This window comes from Electrophorus electricus, chromosome 18 (genome assembly GCF_041902795.1).
Source record: "Electrophorus electricus isolate QZ-2024a chromosome 18, ASM4190279v1, whole genome shotgun sequence".
Classification (NCBI taxonomy): domain Eukaryota; kingdom Metazoa; phylum Chordata; class Actinopteri; order Gymnotiformes; family Gymnotidae; genus Electrophorus; species Electrophorus electricus.
Window position 1 is genome coordinate 2,423,614 of NC_137514.1, and position 16,387 is coordinate 2,440,000.

At 40.6% G+C, this 16,387-nt stretch overlaps 3 protein-coding genes across 5 annotated transcripts in view; 1 reads left to right on the forward strand and 2 right to left on the reverse strand.

Moving 5' to 3' along the window:
• Nucleotides 1–5,609: 5,609 nt before the first annotated feature.
• Nucleotides 5,610–8,222, reverse strand: LOC113582861 (erythroid membrane-associated protein-like). Of its 2 annotated transcripts, XM_081701416.1 has the most exons (4): nt 8,048–8,222; nt 7,057–7,079; nt 6,824–6,942; nt 5,610–6,373 (listed from the first exon to the last, which is right to left on the reverse strand). In XM_081701416.1, the coding sequence occupies exons 1-4, from the start codon at nt 8,075–8,077 to the stop codon at nt 5,685–5,687; spliced, it is 861 nt and encodes a 286-aa protein (XP_081557542.1). In that variant the 5' UTR covers nt 8,078–8,222; the 3' UTR covers nt 5,610–5,684. The 2 variants fall into 2 exon arrangements, with proteins under 2 accessions (XP_081557542.1, XP_081557541.1); XM_081701415.1 differs by lacking the exon at nt 8,048–8,222 and having other exon boundaries at nt 5,610–6,942; nt 7,057–7,081.
• A 326-nt stretch (nt 8,223–8,548) lies between these two features.
• LOC113582855 (nuclear factor 7, ovary-like) lies at nt 8,549–13,726 on the reverse strand. Its single transcript, XM_081701423.1, has 5 exons — nt 13,429–13,726; nt 12,716–12,833; nt 11,371–12,561; nt 11,173–11,255; nt 8,549–10,122 (listed from the first exon to the last, which is right to left on the reverse strand). Exons 1-3 carry the CDS (start codon nt 13,564–13,566, stop codon nt 12,134–12,136), a joined length of 684 nt encoding a protein of 227 aa, XP_081557549.1. The 5' UTR covers nt 13,567–13,726; the 3' UTR covers nt 8,549–10,122; nt 11,173–11,255; nt 11,371–12,133.
• An 893-nt stretch (nt 13,727–14,619) lies between these two features.
• colgalt1b (collagen beta(1-O)galactosyltransferase 1b) overlaps nt 14,620–16,387 on the forward strand; it is a 13,488-nt gene continuing 11,720 nt past the window's right edge. The window contains exons 1-2 of one of the 2 annotated variants that reach the window (XM_081701366.1): nt 14,620–14,972; nt 16,255–16,368. In XM_081701366.1, coding sequence (XP_081557492.1) covers nt 14,620–14,972; nt 16,255–16,368 — 467 coding nt within the window. The remainder of the gene's footprint in view (nt 14,973–16,254; nt 16,369–16,387) is intronic. The other variant, XM_027018860.3, reaches the window with a different exon arrangement.

Consider the following 16,387-nt stretch of genomic DNA (forward strand, 5'->3'; position numbering starts at 1 on the left):
CCTCTTCCTATGAACATGTTCTTAAACTATGTTTTTATTTTTATGCAATTATTTTTATTAACATTATTATACTTTAACTCAGCAAGAAAGGCTTAACTTCATAACTCACTGTGTTGTCAGATACACTCTCACCAAATCACTTGAGAACTTGAAAAGTATAAGATTCAAATAAGGGTAATAGAAGACCTAGAACATGTAAGGTTGAGAAACAGCAGGGCTGCATTACTCAGCTTCACGCAGGGAAATGGTCTTGTGGATAGGCCTCTAGGTAGGTTGACTTGGTGAATCACTTTTCTTTTTCATCTAATGCATAGTCACTGATCAACAATTGCAGCCTTCTCACATACCCATCTTCACCGGAGTACACTTTGGTGACCTTGGCCAACTTCCGCTTATTTTGTGGTGCAGTGTCATCTTACACATCTTACTCACTGTATCATTGCTCTTCACGTTTCTGTGTGTCTTGTGTCATATTTGTTGCAGATTTAACAGATACTCCTTCCATCTGGGCCAGAATTAATTGGCTAAATGTTGTACTCTACACCATCTTTTGCAAAGATAAAGGTCTTCTTACAAAAACTCAAGAGCAACCTCACATTCAATTAAAGCAGCAAACTCTTCTGCAAGGTACTGTAGATGATGCCATGCCCTTGTTGTATTTGTAGGAATATGACTTAGATTAGCAGTCATATAGTACTTGATGCCATACAACCTTAACATGATGTATCTCTATGCATTTTGCATACAAGTTCTAAATTCTAACCACAATAAGGGAAGGTAGGCTCTTTTTAACAAGGCATATCATGTAAGTTTCATTGTAACATGATATATGTGTTGAATTTATATTTGAAAATATGAGAGTAATGTACATTTAAAGTATTTAGCTGATGCTTTTTATACAAAAAGACATAATTTGACAGAAGACAACTTGAGGGTTAAGGGCCTTGCTCAGGGGCCCTTAACAGTAGCAATGTGGTGGTGGGACTTGAACTAACAGCCTTCTAACAATTAGTCAAGTACCTCAACCACTGAGCTACCACTGCCCCTTGTAAATGTTTTCTGATTGATCTGAATTAGAGCATCTGTTCAATGATTTGTACTTTAAAATTATTCATTTATTTTTTCCTGCATTTCTAAGTCCATTTTCATGGAACTCCACGGAGTGATGACTGATTAATATGAAAAACATGAAATATGAATTGCTACTGCAAAATACCATGTTTAAAAAAAGAAAAATAATCCAATGTCCATAATTACAATTCATCTGAACGACTCCACCTCATAAATAGAAAAAAAGATCATAGCACTGCACAGACTGAAGACCCAGCTATTTGCAGAATATTTAAAGGACAACTGACACTACTCCCATATTGACTGACTAATTTAATACTTATTGTAGGGTATTGTTTATGTTGTTTAACAAACTCTAGCACTTATTGTTTATTGCACTTATTATTGTTTAAGATAGACCTTATGTATTTTGTACTTCTAGGCATCAGCAATTATCCCTGTGTTCTACAGTATTCTAGTTAAGATCTTTTCACAGTGTATTAGTAATGGCCTAGCTAGTCCATAGTTGGTTAATTAACGTTTATTTACAGGGTATGGTGTAATCTGTGAAATAAAGACAAACTAATGAAGATGATCTTTACAGTATGTTAATTACATGAAACACGATCCACAACCAATACATTCCACATATCTGAACTCCCAGGTACCATTGGTGTTGAAAGCACTTTACAACACCAATATCTTCTGATGGTCAGACTGAAGGGGAAATGCACATTTATAAGAAGATATTTATTTTCACATAGAGCATTTTTGTAGCAGGTTTTGCTGTATGATTCAAATACTTGTTTCAAGATGATCATTTTATTTTCATGTGTACTCTGTCACTCTCCTAATTGCTGTGTGTGGTGTTGTGCTTTCAGACTGATGGTGATTATGTAAATGATCTGCCTGAGAATCAGAACATTATCATGGGTCCAGTCTACCACAGCCTAAAACCAAACATCATCCAATCAGATTACCACCATGTAACATAAAAACTGTAAATATGTAATTCTACAAGATGGATCTGTACATCCTGTACTTTGTGTACATACATATATACACAACCATATACATTGTACATTGTGTATATAAACATAATATACATATATTGTACAAACATTGTTAATATATTTTTGTACATATATAGAATATATATTTCTCTATGCACCCATGTTTTCTTTTTCCTCAGTTTGGACAGAGCACTCTCAACCATTTCACTACGAGTTATACTGTGTATGACTATGTATGTGACAAATAAAACAAACATGAACCAAACTTGAACTTGAACTTGAGATTCAGTCTACCAGAACCTAAAGCCCAACATCAACCAATCAGATTCAGTCTACCAGAGCCTTAACCTCAACATTAAGCATGCTTGATTTTGTTCTGAAATGAAATGGTTAGCAGTACATAAGTTACTGCATTAGCACTAGAATAACCTGTATTCTAGGAAACCACTGAGCTATTTTACATATTGTGCAATCTGCTCTTGGCCCTGAGAGAGCGAGGTGGGGAGGGCACAGTTAGGCTTCCTAACTGTGTGTGCCTACCCACAGCTGTAATGAGTTAAGAAGCCTAAATATTCAACTGTAACTGTCTTAGGTAGTGTTTTGGGCTGTGGATTTGTGTGAGTGGCTCATCTGGGTTTGTTGCGTTTTCTTTCAGCTGTTGGTTGTACTGATTTCTAGTAATCAACCTTCTGTTATGTGCTGTGATTAGTCATCCCCTCCTATTTTCCTTCTTTGATGCTTTTTCCTGTTGCTTATTGTTGTCATTAAACCGCTTTTGAGCACATGACAAGTAAAACGCCATCTTGTGTTTTTTCAGTGTGTTATAAAGGGAAGTGAGAGATGGGTGTAACGGTGGGCAAAGCAAGGCTATTTGAAGCACACATACATTCTAAGCAAGTGTTTGTTTTATGTTAATTTATTTTGGGATCAGCTGTATATGTTTTCCTCTTTGTGTTCACCTGGGACTACACACATGCAACTTAGAGTTAACTTAGACTGAGCCATAACAGCAGTGATGCTGTGAAGAACCATCAAACACAACTGACCATTGGTGGGGAACGCATGTAACATTGTAGTAAATCAGTTTTCTGTAGTTACCTTAGTAGTTATCTCAGTTTGGATACTGAGATTTCCTCTGAATTGGATTGGAGAGAATTGTATATCAGGTCTTTATTTGATAATTAAAACATTTATAATGAAATTCAATGTTTACCATATGATATGCAAGAACTCTGCACACTGCGCTATAGCAATTTTCACAAAACACAAAGCAGCTGCTTTTAAATAGTCATTTTGAATTGAAAGACAATATGTCTGACACCAGATGGAAGAGATAGACAGAGAGAGAGAGAGAGAGAGAGAGAGAGAGAGAGAGAGAAACGGAAGGAGAGATAGAAAGAGAGAAGCTCACGATATACGTCATGTGTACATCAGGCCATGTTTTTTCTGATCTTTGTGGTTACATTTCTCTGAATGTGGTTGGTGGGGTTGTGGGCATAGCCAACACATGCCAGAGAAAGAGGAAACACTCACACCAGAGAGAACCAACAGACACACACACAAAGTCACCCAGGAACATTGTGGATTAAACTTTGTGTAAACAGTGAATTGGAATCTGATTTTTTTTAGGATGAAGATTCTCCTCATCTTCGCATTTTACCTAATTTTAGGTCAGAGATTCTACTTCAAAATAAGGTCTTATCTAGAAAGCAGTTAGCAATCTGCCAGACTTGTTTTGGTGCAGTTCTGTAGATAAATGTAATTAAATGTGATTGACAGGTTCAGTAAACTGCTTTGTGACCGGCTACCAAGGAGGACGTCTTATGATTTCATGCATGAGTGGGATGTTTACAATGCCTGGCAACATTTACTTTTGTAAATGGAAGTCTCTAAACAAATGTGAATATGTGATTTATAGTCAGACCCCAACATGGAGCAAATGGGTTTATAACGAGAGATTTGCTCTAGCTGTTCTTCTTGAAGGTATTATAGTGAACATCAAGCAACTAGAATTACAGGATGCTGGAATATATAAGTGTGGAGTGGCTGGAGTGTGGTATCATGATTTAAACCTGAAAGTGAACACAGGTACATAACAGCTATTAACAAATGTATTAGACTTACTCACAGGACCACTAACAATTGTGTATGGTGACTGTAGAAAGCAAATGTCAACATGAAAGGACAGCCATAATATGTAATTTATGGCATGTTAGAAATCCCAGCCGAACACATTTTTTAGGTCCCAAAAAGAGCTAAATGTTAAAGCCTTAAGCAGCATCTGACTCAGAATTCAGGGCATGTACAATAAAATGAGCCATTTTTAGCATCAACTTTTAATATACAATTGGTTAGTAGCTGGCATTTCCAGCCCGTGGCCTCCCTCTGGTGGCCATGGGCTTGAAATGCCAGCTACTAACCAACTGTATATTAAAAGTCTTGAGCTAATCAGGGCTCCTTAGACTGAGCTCCCTCAGGTGGCTCAACCTATATAACAGCTACACAAAGGCCCCTCTTTATGAAGTCTTGGTGTGTGTAGCATGTATGGTAAGCTTGCTGTTACTTAGTCCAAGTACAAGAGGTTCAGGTTATTCTCCTATCTTTTGTAAGTCTTACTTCATTTCTGTCTCCCCTCTCTGTCAGTTGATTGTCTGTTTCTCTCACATACACTTCACCTGTAGTTGTGTGGTAAAAGTTGAGGTCCCTGACTTGTGCAGACCCTGGTTTACCTTTTGGACCAAATTACGCTAAACCCTTGTCACTACATGTTTTGATCTTGTGTTAATATGTGTAGCTACATATAGTGTAAATGTTACATATATACGTTTTAGTCACCCAACATATGCAGCCTAGTTTAGTGACTTTCTGTATAAGCAACAAACAAAAGTCCTTCGAATATCTGCATTCAGATACTGGTTCACCACCACAGCCAGTATTCACAAACATGAGTTAGTAGTTTGGCCATTCAAACCCCAGCTTGCAATCATCTCAAAAAATGTCTAAATGTTCTGTTTAAGTTTGGACCCTGCACAGGTTGATTTTTGTGCTTAGCAGTTAATCATTCATTCAATAAACAATTCCTTCAGAATTTTGAGAAATAATATTTAATTATCTTTGTGTGAAATTAAAAGGTGAAAAAAAGTTTGTATGTATATTCTAGTGGTGGAATCAGTAGCACAAGACAGATCATGCAAGGGCAAAAGTCGGCCAGTGTGTGTGTGTGTGTGTGTGTGTGTGTGTGTATGGCTCTAGGGTCTCCTGTCTGCCTTGGCTCAATCCTCTCTCCTTTGCTGGTGTCACCAAAACATATTATAATATATTAAACATAACATATAAAACATAATGTATAATGTATGTGTTTTTCATGATGGACCCTATTTAACACACACACACACACACACACACACACACACACACACACATACATGCATACATACATACATACATATATATATATATATATATATATATATATATATATATATATATATATATATATATATATATATATATATATAATGTATATATTTTTTGCATTTACAATTTTTGAAAACATATAAAAGTAAATAATCTTTTTGCAACCCACATGTACACACATATAAGCATTTAAAAAGGAAGTGTTTAAAAATTAATGTTAAATTGTGATTCTAATTTTAGCTGACTAATTTTAGCTGATGTACATATCAAAGCCGCTAGCGTAAAAAGATAAACAAGATAAACAAGGATCTCACTTTGTTTATCCTCCATAGGGATATTTTCCACCATGGTCAGGACCGTGTTAACGGGAGCAATGCGCAAGTGAGCAAAACATTCCTCAGGAATCAGAAAGGGAAACAGCGCTACCCCAGTGGGCAACCCAGAAAAATATGCAGTTAAGGAATTGTCACTGGCATCTAGAAAGCTCACCACCCTGCATATGTCCAGCTTGTCCAGGGAGTACTGCCAACCCACATGAATGTGAACTGCTCTCGGCTTCCTGCTTATCCGGAAGGAGCTTGCCCTGGAAGTCAGGAGCCTGTAGCAATCACCTTTCTGGCTGAGACCCCAAAAGCCCTTCTCAGGGGTCAAAGGTTGTACGAGACCTGTCACAGCTGAGCGCTGACACACGCCGAGGGTCCAGTGCTTACAGTCTCCCACCTCCACAACCCAGCAGTAAATGCCATCAACATACCCGTCAAATCCCAGCACCAGGCGGTTTCTGCGCAGGGAAGCAGGTATAGGTCGGTCAAAGGCGCACTTCCTGACACACGCCAAGTCATCCGCTATGGAGAAATCTGCAGGAGCAGTGTTTGGGTCCAGGACCACAGGATCTGTGGTGAGAAAGAGGGAGGGGCCAGACACAGACACCTCCCTTATCCAGTGCTGAGCTATTGAGATTTTGTTTTTTGTTTTGTTTTTTTTGGGGTGGGGAGGGTTGTCTCCTGGCATCAGGCAGGCACACTGTCCGCACATGACATGTCTCCTGAAGCTTCCAGATCTTCCAGGCTTAACCACCAATTTCAGTGTGTGGTGTAAAGCAGCTCCAGCCAGGCTGGGTCTGGTTAAAGCCATCCAGCACAAAAGAAAACAGTGAGCATGTGGGGCACAGGTCAAGCCATGACAGCTACTATGCGAGACAGCTACTATGCGAGACAGCTCCTCTGGATCCTGTGCTATTGTCTAAGTGTTTCCATTCAGGCTGTCTGTGGGGAAAAACTTACTTTTCTGCACAGATCCCACTACAGGTATATCTAATCCAGCTCAAACCAGTCGTTACTCACAGTAATGGAAGTTATCTGTCATCTGCACCCAGACTTTGTAACCCAAATTCCCCACATGCTCAGCCACATTGATCAGGGCTTCAGAACCCAGCTCTGAACCTGGCACTGTGTACTGAGCTCTGAAAAACACACACATACATACATACATACAAGAACTCAGGAAATCTTGTGAACAAACTGGCATATGTTTGTGTATATGCCTTAGGTAAAAAATAAATAAATAAATAAGGTACCTCTGCATTATGATGTCAGAATTCTGAAAAACAAGAAAATAATTTATACAAGATACATACCACAAAATCCCTGTAAAGCAGCTTTGTGATAGTGTTTATAAAAACAGCCCAAAGAAATGGAGGACAGCTCTGACATTACATGAACTTGTGGAATAACGGCTGTTATAACTTCAGCTCTCATCTCTCCCTGTTTATATTCCCAAAGTTCCCCATTTTCCTCATGATGAATATTGCCCCCACCCTCCAACAACTAGTCACTTCTGTTCCAGCCCCTACTGAAGTCATGGTCTGCTCTTACAAACCTAGGTATGCTTTCAAGAGAGCTTTACCATTACAATCATACAACCATTATTACACAGTCTGAACTGTACTATTCAAGACTATCTTAATCATTGCATATGCATTCTAATATATGTCTCATGATTCAGCAACCAATTAAGACCAACAACTGATTCAACATTTTGAACTTTTCAAGTTCTGCAATAATCAGACTGTATTTGTGTGACGCTACGAGGCTTAAGCAGGATGCGGGGACGAGGCACGTTGAAACAAACGTTTTAATAACACAAAACACCTACACTTAGCAAACATGCTATATTACATCAAACACCGACAAACCTACGACAACACACGAGACATATATACACACTCAGTTGTGTGTTGTGTGACCATTACACACAACAAGGATCAGGTGGACAACACGAGAGGGCGTGGCACTACAGACTAATGAACACACACACACACACACTCACACGCACACACAGACGTTTGAGGAGGGAGGGGCCGTATCGTGACAATTTGTACTTGTCTCATGATAAGTAGCTATATTTTATTATCTTTGAATTATTCTTATATGCTTCATGTGCTGTGACATTGGTGCATTTTTTAATAGTTGAGCCTGTGTATGCTGTTAAATCAAGAAAGGTTGTGTATCACGATATATCAACCCCAGGGTTTATTGTCCCGTCCCTACCAGTCTTGCTGCTATTACCTTGAGGAATGTGGTCCCGTCCTTCTCCATGTTTTGTTCCACCTCTCTCACTTTATCCGAGAGCGTCTGACCATCACTTCCAGCTTCTCTTTTCCTCTCCTCTTCTTTCTTCAGTGCAGCTACTCTGGCTACCTCCTCCTCTCAAAGGAACTTGTGAATTTTTTTAAACTCCTCTGTAATCAGCTTCTCTGCATGTTGAGCCTGAGATTAACAGAGGAATATCATGAACAAAGAAAATAAAGGAAGGGACAGAAGAAGAAAACAAGAAGACATAAAGGAGGGTGTGTGTTTTATGTGCACGTCCACAAACTGGCACAGTCCTTCTTGTATGAAATAAAGGTAAATGGTGATTTTGTTGCCTTACTTGAATGTATTTGGCGATTTGAGCATTCAGGGCAGTGCCGTTGTGTAGAGCTTCCAGAGCTTTCTCAGCGGAACGTAGAGCCTCACTCATGTGGCCCTGGAGACACATGATGAGATTTTTGCATGTGTGCAACCTTAGAGCTCTTAGTTATGTGTAGTTATGCATATACTTGTCACAGCTTCACCCATCTGGTATTATGGTTCCCATGGCAACAGCTTTTGTTTTGTTTCTGTTCTTTTCTTCAGCCTTAGGCCTTTCTTATTCCTGCACCTTGCTGCGCTCACCTGTGTCTTGTGTATGGTTGTTTGTTAGTCCCAGGTAAATAGATTTCTCAAGTGTGAGTGCAATGTCTTTATTGACTCTGATTTTGGATTTGTCTTTGATACCACAGTCAATGATACCAAATTACACAACTCCACTTTCTGCAGGTGCCTACAAGAACTTAATCCCCACACTCTGATCTGAAAAAGTTTAATAAAACCAAGATTTAATAAAACCAAGAAACTGATCACTTTTGGCCCGTTTGGTCTGCGCTGGTCACTGGTTACCAATACTTACTGGTTACATCTGTTGACACATTGTCACGTGCGCTCGACACCCAGAGGGAGGGACACGCCCACTCACTCAGTCACACACACTGCATGCATCCCACTCCCGATACTTTGATAATGAATCCCTTGCATCTGCTCCTGTTCTATAATTACAATATCTTAAATACATAACCTAATAACGTTCTATAATTACAATATCTTAAATACGTAACCTAATAATGTTTTATAATTACAATATCTTAAATACGTAACCTAATAACGTTCTATAATTACAATAGCTTAAATACGTAACCTAATAACGTTCTATAATTACAATATCTTAAGGTACATAATGTAATAACCTTCTATAATTACAATATCTTAAAGTATGTAATCTAGTAACCTTTTATAATTGCTTTGTTTACTAAGGTTACAGAATGCAGGTATAAACTACATAAGAAAAGAAACAGATTTAAACATTACTGATGGCTATGCTGCAGAGTACCCAGTCCTCTAGACCTTTCTCCTGTGTTTCTACTGTATGTCTGATGACAGTGAAAATGTTTCCATTTTTTATTTACTTGAGTTTATGTATTTCAGATTACAGAAAGCATATAATTACACGTATTCTTAAGAAGTGATGGTCCTTATTTGTAAAATGGTAGCGTAGACTGGGTAATGGATAAGCCACTTCCATAGCCAGTGATGTGAAGCACATCCTTTAAAAGACTGAATGGGCATTTTTTAAGTATTGGTATTGCTCTATTTGTTCATCTTCATTACTGTCACAAACCCCTTAGACTTACGATAAAGTTTGATTGTGCCTTCAGTGTGCCTTAGTAAATTCTCTCTTACTCACTCACTCACTCTCACACACACACTTGCGCTCTCGCTCTCTCTCTCTCTCACCTTGCGTTGATGTACAGCCTGTCAGAGGCTGTAATTTGTGAGTGCTGTGTCTCTGTTTCCTGCATTCTGAACATATGGCTTTTTCATCTGTCTTACAAAACAACAGGATTGTTTTTCCATGTTGAGGACATTTGTCTTGTCCATTATGTCCTTTCTGCTTCTTTCTCAGGTAGGTCTCGCACGTGTTCCTCAGTGCCAGATTGGTCACTGGTTTCTGCGGGCTTGCCTGCCGACATACTGGACAGGTATGCGCAGAGCTGGCCTACCAGTGTCTGTGGAGACAGCGACAGCAGAAAGTGTGTCGGCAGCAAAGCAACTGTGGCTCCTGATACAGTTCACAACATATCGGACAGGAGAGATCGTCTTCCAATGAGGAAGCCATGGACAATGCGCAGGAAATAATAGCAGATGCAAAAAAAAAAAAGAACAGAAAAACTGAGATAAGTTAAGAGAAGATTCAATTCTGATTTAAAGTTCTCTCTACACTTCAGAAATAAACCTGAAGGTAAAGTGAAAGTGTTGTAAACTTCTAGATTCAGTATTGCCCAGCCCTCTCAGGGAAAGGTGAATTTAATTGGTGAATTTAGAGAGAACAAAATAAACAGGAAGTGATTGGTAATTCTGTTGCTGTTATGGCAACAGAGATGAACAATGGGTGGGTGTGGTTCGAGATCAGCTAATTATTTTTTTCCAGACTGCAGCGTCATAAACACACAAGCAAAGCCCATTACATAAAGCTCTTTATGGCCATGTGCTTCTACAAGAAGGTATGCTCCTCCAGGGAGGTGTGATTTTCCTCCAGACCCATTTTCACTTTAGCAGGACTATTGTGCAGGAGAGACAGATGCTCATCTGGGGACAGAAAAGGAAAGAGCTCCATCCTGGAAGGCATGTTATCACAGCTATCTACAATCCTCACTGTCCTCAGGTGCCTCCTGCTGGCAGTACTGAAGTGGTACACCAGCCTGTCCAACACCAGTTGGACATGATCAAATGGAACTGCTGTGTCTCAGAGATCACAAGTCTGTAGACAAAAAAGCTTTAGGGGTCAGAGGTCAGGAGCTTGTAGGCCACAAAAGCCAGAGGGAATAGGATGTTCCTCATTGGAGTGCCTCAACACAGACAGAGGGTTGGGCTCTAGAACTTGATGGCTTATCCTCTTCTGGAGAGGGTTGGGCACAGGGTGAGATCGCAGGGTGTGAATAGGAAAATATATGGATTATTATTTATCTCATTATATCTGCTCATATCTCTGTGTCTACACAAATACACATTTTATCTTTGTTGTCTCACAGTAAGGACAGTCATCTTCTCCCACTCACTGTATCTCAAATTCCCCAGGTGTTTGGACACATCAGTCAGAACTCCAGGACCCACCTCTGGATCTGGCATTGTGTACTCGGCTCTAAAACATTAATAACAGCCACACTCAGGAGCTCCTTTGTTGTAAGCAAAGTACTGTGCATGTTTAGATGTTTTGACACAATGTCATAATTCTGAAAAATAAAAAATATAATTACATTACTCATCCTGAATTGCCAGTGTTTCTCTGTCCTGGTCATGGAGAAACTGCACATTTCACTCCAACACCTGACTCAACCTTCTACCTAACTCTTAAGTCATTTTTGATTCTTCACTGTGTCAGTAATCTTTAAGAGAAAAAGCTGGTTCATCTTCTCCACACTTCGCCCACTGCCAGTGCTTACACGGTCCTGTACCCTGACATTTAAAAATGTCAGGTCACACAGAGCTGGAGACACCTGAACGAAGCTGTACCCAGTTTAATAAGCGAATTTCATTTAGCATGTAGAGCTAGTAATACCCCTGCAGAGGAATGTACTGGACATGACAAAGGACCTAATCCACTGAGATCATGAGTAGGCTAAGGAAAGCTTTGCCAGTATCCTATACAGCTGCTGATTTTTATATTGTTACAAAAGACCTTAGAACAGAGGAGTGAGTACAGTTTCTGTAAGTCACAATGCTGAGCTGGTTTCCCCAAAACCTTAAAGCACCATAAAGCCATCTTTAAATTACAGATAAAAATAACAGAGCGATTATCACTAGCCCCAAACCAAATATGAGGATGAGGTACAGGACTATTGGAATTTGCTGCATTTTCCCAGGATTATTTTCATGATCATGCTGAATGCACAGGTCGGGGGGATGATCCCCTGGGATAAAGAATGGAACCAGCTCTATGCCTGCTGGCACAGGACTTCTTGCTATTGTGAATCCATTGCTGACATTCAAGAAGCTCACTGCCCTGTCAAATAAACCATTTCACTGCTGTGTATGACTTATACTGTGTATGACTATGTATGTGACAAATAAACCAAACTTGAAACTTAAACTCCATCCCAACTGCACTTGCACTGCTCTGGGCTTACTAAACATGGTTAGGGTCTCACTGGAGCCCAACAACGAATTCCCATCACGGCTGAGACCCCAAAAGCCATTTTCAGGGGTCAACATCCTTTGACTGACTGTTGCATCTGAGCGCTGACACACGCCAAGGGTCCAGTGCTGGCTCTCTGCCACCTCCACATCCCAGCAATGAACGTCAACATAGCCATCAGATCCCAGCACCAAGCGGTTCCCACAATGGGAAACAGGGTTGGGCCAGTCTTGGGCACACTTCCTGACACACGCCAAATCATCTGCTACAGAGAAGTCTGCAGGAGCAGTGTTTGGATCCAGCACCATGGGAACTGTGGGGAGAAAGAGAAGGAAAGCAGATATTTAAGTATCTTAAGTATACTTAAGACAACATATATAACATATATAACACATATGTGTTTGATCTCTGTTCTCATCATTATGTCTACGATAGTTTTTAACACTGTAGTACAGACAATTACTCACAGTAAGGACAGATGTCCCTTATCTTCTCCCACACTCTGTATCTCAGATTCCCCAAGTGTTGGACACACCAATCAGAGCTCCTGCATCCACCGCTGGATTTGGAACTGTGTACTTTGCTCTGAAACATTAACAGCAGGCACACTCACTCTTTTGTTGTGTGCAAATTATGGTACATGTTGGTGAATATACGATTTATAGGAATATGTTATAGACAATTACTACCTCTGCAGTACAACATCATAATTCTGAAAAATAAGAAAGATCATTTGATTAAGATTAATCCAAATTGCTCTGAAAGCCTTCCATCATTCCTAAAGCAAATGGTTTGAGCAAGTGAAATGAGTAGAGAAGCTCTGTACATTTCACTCCAACACCTGACTTATCCCTCTACATTTACCTGATGCATTTATCCAAAGCAACTTACAATTCTGACTGAACACAACTTGAGCAATTGAAGGTTAAGGGTCTTGCTCAAGGACCCAACAATAGCAACCTGGTGGTGGGACTTGAACCTTCTGATTACTAGACAAGTACCTTAACCACTGAGCTACCACAGTCCCCTGTTAAGACATCTGAGAACTTGAAGAGGATCAAAACCAGCAGTTTTCATCTATTTTGCAAATGTGGACTTGGATTCATCTCAAATGTAACATATCTTAAGTTTTTATGCAACTAAATAATTGGGACCACCAGCATTAACCACACATTGTTACCTGCAGGAACGTGACACTATCAATCTCCATCTTTTCTTGCACCTCTGCTACTCTGTTGGAAAGAGAAATAATCTCTTGGTCTATCCATTCTTGCAATTTTTCTGTTTTTTTCTCTTCTTCCACCTTCAGGGCAATCATTCTGACTTCTTCCTCCTCTTTAAGGAACCGGTACAATTTAGCAAATTCTTCTTTTATCACCCTCTCTGTCTTCAGTGCTGCTCCTCCTTATCAGGATGACACGATTCTAACTGGGCTTAACAAGATCAGGAAAGAGGCAGGCAGGCTCCTTAACATTAGGTCCAGAGACATAACCTCACTCTCACCTCACCCTCACCTCACTCTCACCTCACCCTCACGCATGTAATTGTGTGCTGAAGGGCTGATGTCTGGTGAACATGGTGATGGGATTCAGATCTGCCGCTTCTTGTGTGGACTGTCCAAATGGAACAAAACTAAACAATGAGATATAATGAACAATGAAAATATAAGGTAGAGGTGAGATTTTATATCAAGTTTGTTAAAAAAATTAATTAAAGAATAGGCTACTGGTGAATTCCTAATCGTTCCACTAGGAGGCACACGTTAAACAGCGATAAACGGCTCCTGTGGAATAACCGTACCTTATAAAAATGTGATGCAGCCACCATTTAAAAATACTGGAATAATTCGCCAGTCTAAATAAAACCAATCAGTAAAATCAAAATAATACATTCAGTTGAATAAACCAGTCTCTTCTGGATGTAATTTAAACTGAAATAATGCATAGGTATAATTTAAACATTTAAACATTAGCTAACGAGAAAGTTAACAATTGTATGGCCAGAAAATAATCACTTCAAACAAGTATAGATTTGATGTTGACGATACGCCACTATGACATGCAACACTAAACTAAAAGTATCTTACATTATGTTACACTGTACCCTGCCTCTGAAACTTTCTGGCATATTCTATGCGTACAGCTGGCTGTTTTTAAAGGGGAGGTGGCTAAATTAAAGGCGCATAACACCAATATATTTTATACGATCATGTATAGTAATCTTGCTAATACTTTACGCTCTAATTGGCTTTCGGTCGCTGAGATTTGTGCTTTACATTCGTTTCTCCGTTAACCCACTGTAACTGATTTGTGGCAGAAACGGAATTTGCCGTATCCCGACCACTTGCCCTCTACGTTCCCTTTAATTCCCGATGTGGGTTTTTACATTTTTGTCGGTTGGTAATAAATCGAAAACGGGGTCTCCAGTCGCGTCAACTCTGTTTGCTATTTCGTTTCGACTTATCTCCCGTTTATCCGCCTCATTTCCCCCTGTTCTCTGTCCTGCCATGCACTGGTTCGTCTTTCTGTTGTCTGCCGTCTTAGCGATGCTCACTGTGGGGCCGGCTCTCGGCTATTTCCCGGAGGAGCGCTGGAACCCGGAGTCTCCGCTACTGGCACCCAGAGTGTTCCTGGCCATGGTTTGCCGCAACTCGGAACATTCTTTGCCGTATTTCCAAGGTTGCATCGACCGTCTCAACTACCCTAAGGATCGCATCGCTCTGTGGTGAGTCCAGGCGCGGCAGTGTGGCAGTGTTCAGTTTAGTTTGTTTAATTTTTTTCTGAAAAATGAGAAGTAGCCTAATATCAGCCACTTCTCCGTTTGATGGGCTTAAAGTCACGTCGGTTCATTACCGGACTATATTAACGTCGTATAAGATTCACTTATGGCGACGCAAAACAGCTACGGATTTTTCTTAGTGTAACATCAAAACTTCGGAATATTCGCAAAGGCTGTAACTGGAAAAGTTCACATCATATCGAATGCAGAATGATAACTTGCGAATCGCGCTGCGCAATGTTTCATTCAGCACGATGAGGCGTGCGGGCTAACGCGCACGTAGCATAACGAAATCTCCTCTCCGCTTTGTGGACTTGTGCCTTGGCGCGCGAGCTGAGACGTGTCCAAACTTTGTACAGTCAGTCTCATTCATGCCCCTCCCGCGCCCCCTCACGCTCACTCTCAGCCTTTGGGCTGCCTCCCGCTCGGCCCCGCGCCCTCTTTCCTACGGACGCGCGTTTTCTCGCCAGTCAGTCAGCTGTTGTGAAGTCCTGGTCTGTGGCCCATATCCTTACTGCCCTGTTCAGCTCAGTTGTCACCTATTTACTCACCAGATCAAACCGGCCACAGCTACATGAGCTGTTACCACCCGATCCTCTGCTGGTCTGTCCCCTGGAGCGTATGGTGTGTGAGCAACGTGGATGAGGTGCAGATCTGCACAGACTTGATTATCTTCACACCACTTTAAAACCTGAAGCGGTTCTTTTAGAATTACACTTGGAGAGATCACCGCTTTGCTTCTATGCCTTCATTCCATTAAGGGTTTCCACTTTTCCCGGTAGAAAGCTATAAATAGTTAATAAAGAGGCCCTTTGTGTATATGTTTATATACAGTGTCCGCTGGTGGGGTGACAGCGGTAGCTGGATCTCATGCAGGTCGTTAGGTGTCCTTTTCATCTCCTGCAGGCCATCCTGACATGTACATCATCTTCCAAAGGCTTTCTTGGTATCTCTGTCAGTTTATGTTTAACACAGCTGGAGTCTTGAGCCTGTGAGGTCAGTGCTGGAATTTGGTGTAAAATTCAAACAGCTGTAAGTGATAAACATGTGGTTTAATGGTCAGCACTCATGGTGTTTTAAAACAAAACACTTTGTACAGTGGCTCATGAATCAGAGAACGTTTTACTATAATGTGCACTGAACACACACACTGTGCTTTGCTCAGTCTGCCTATGTTGGTGAAAGGAGTACCAGCCCTGTCTCTTCTCACTCGTTCTCTTGTTCACAGCTCATTCTCATGTCCGGGGAATGCGAGGAAGACAGAAAACCAGAATGGGTCTCCTGCCAAAACCCAGCCATGGCTGGCCCAGGGGTCCTGGGGCCCTGCGGTCTGGGGACATGTGTAGGCCACTCGCTCTCAG

What these genes read in the sequence shown, in the direction of transcription:
- LOC113582861 (XM_081701415.1), bottom strand. Translation starts at nt 6,614, where the DNA reads ATGGCTTTAACCAGACCCAGCCTGGCTGGAGCTGCTTTACACCACACA.
- LOC113582855 (XM_081701423.1), bottom strand. Translation starts at nt 13,566, where the DNA reads ATGATTGCCCTGAAGGTGGAAGAAGAGAAAAAAACAGAAAAATTGCAA. An exon ending in ATAGTGTCACGTTCCTGCAG is followed by an intron (nt 12,834 to 13,428) that starts GTAACAATGTGT and finishes TTAATGTTTCAG; the next exon opens with AGCAAAGTACACAGTTCCAA. An exon ending in AAGGGACATCTGTCCTTACT is followed by an intron (nt 12,562 to 12,715) that starts GTGAGTAATTGT and finishes TTCTCCCCACAG; the next exon opens with TTCCCATGGTGCTGGATCCA.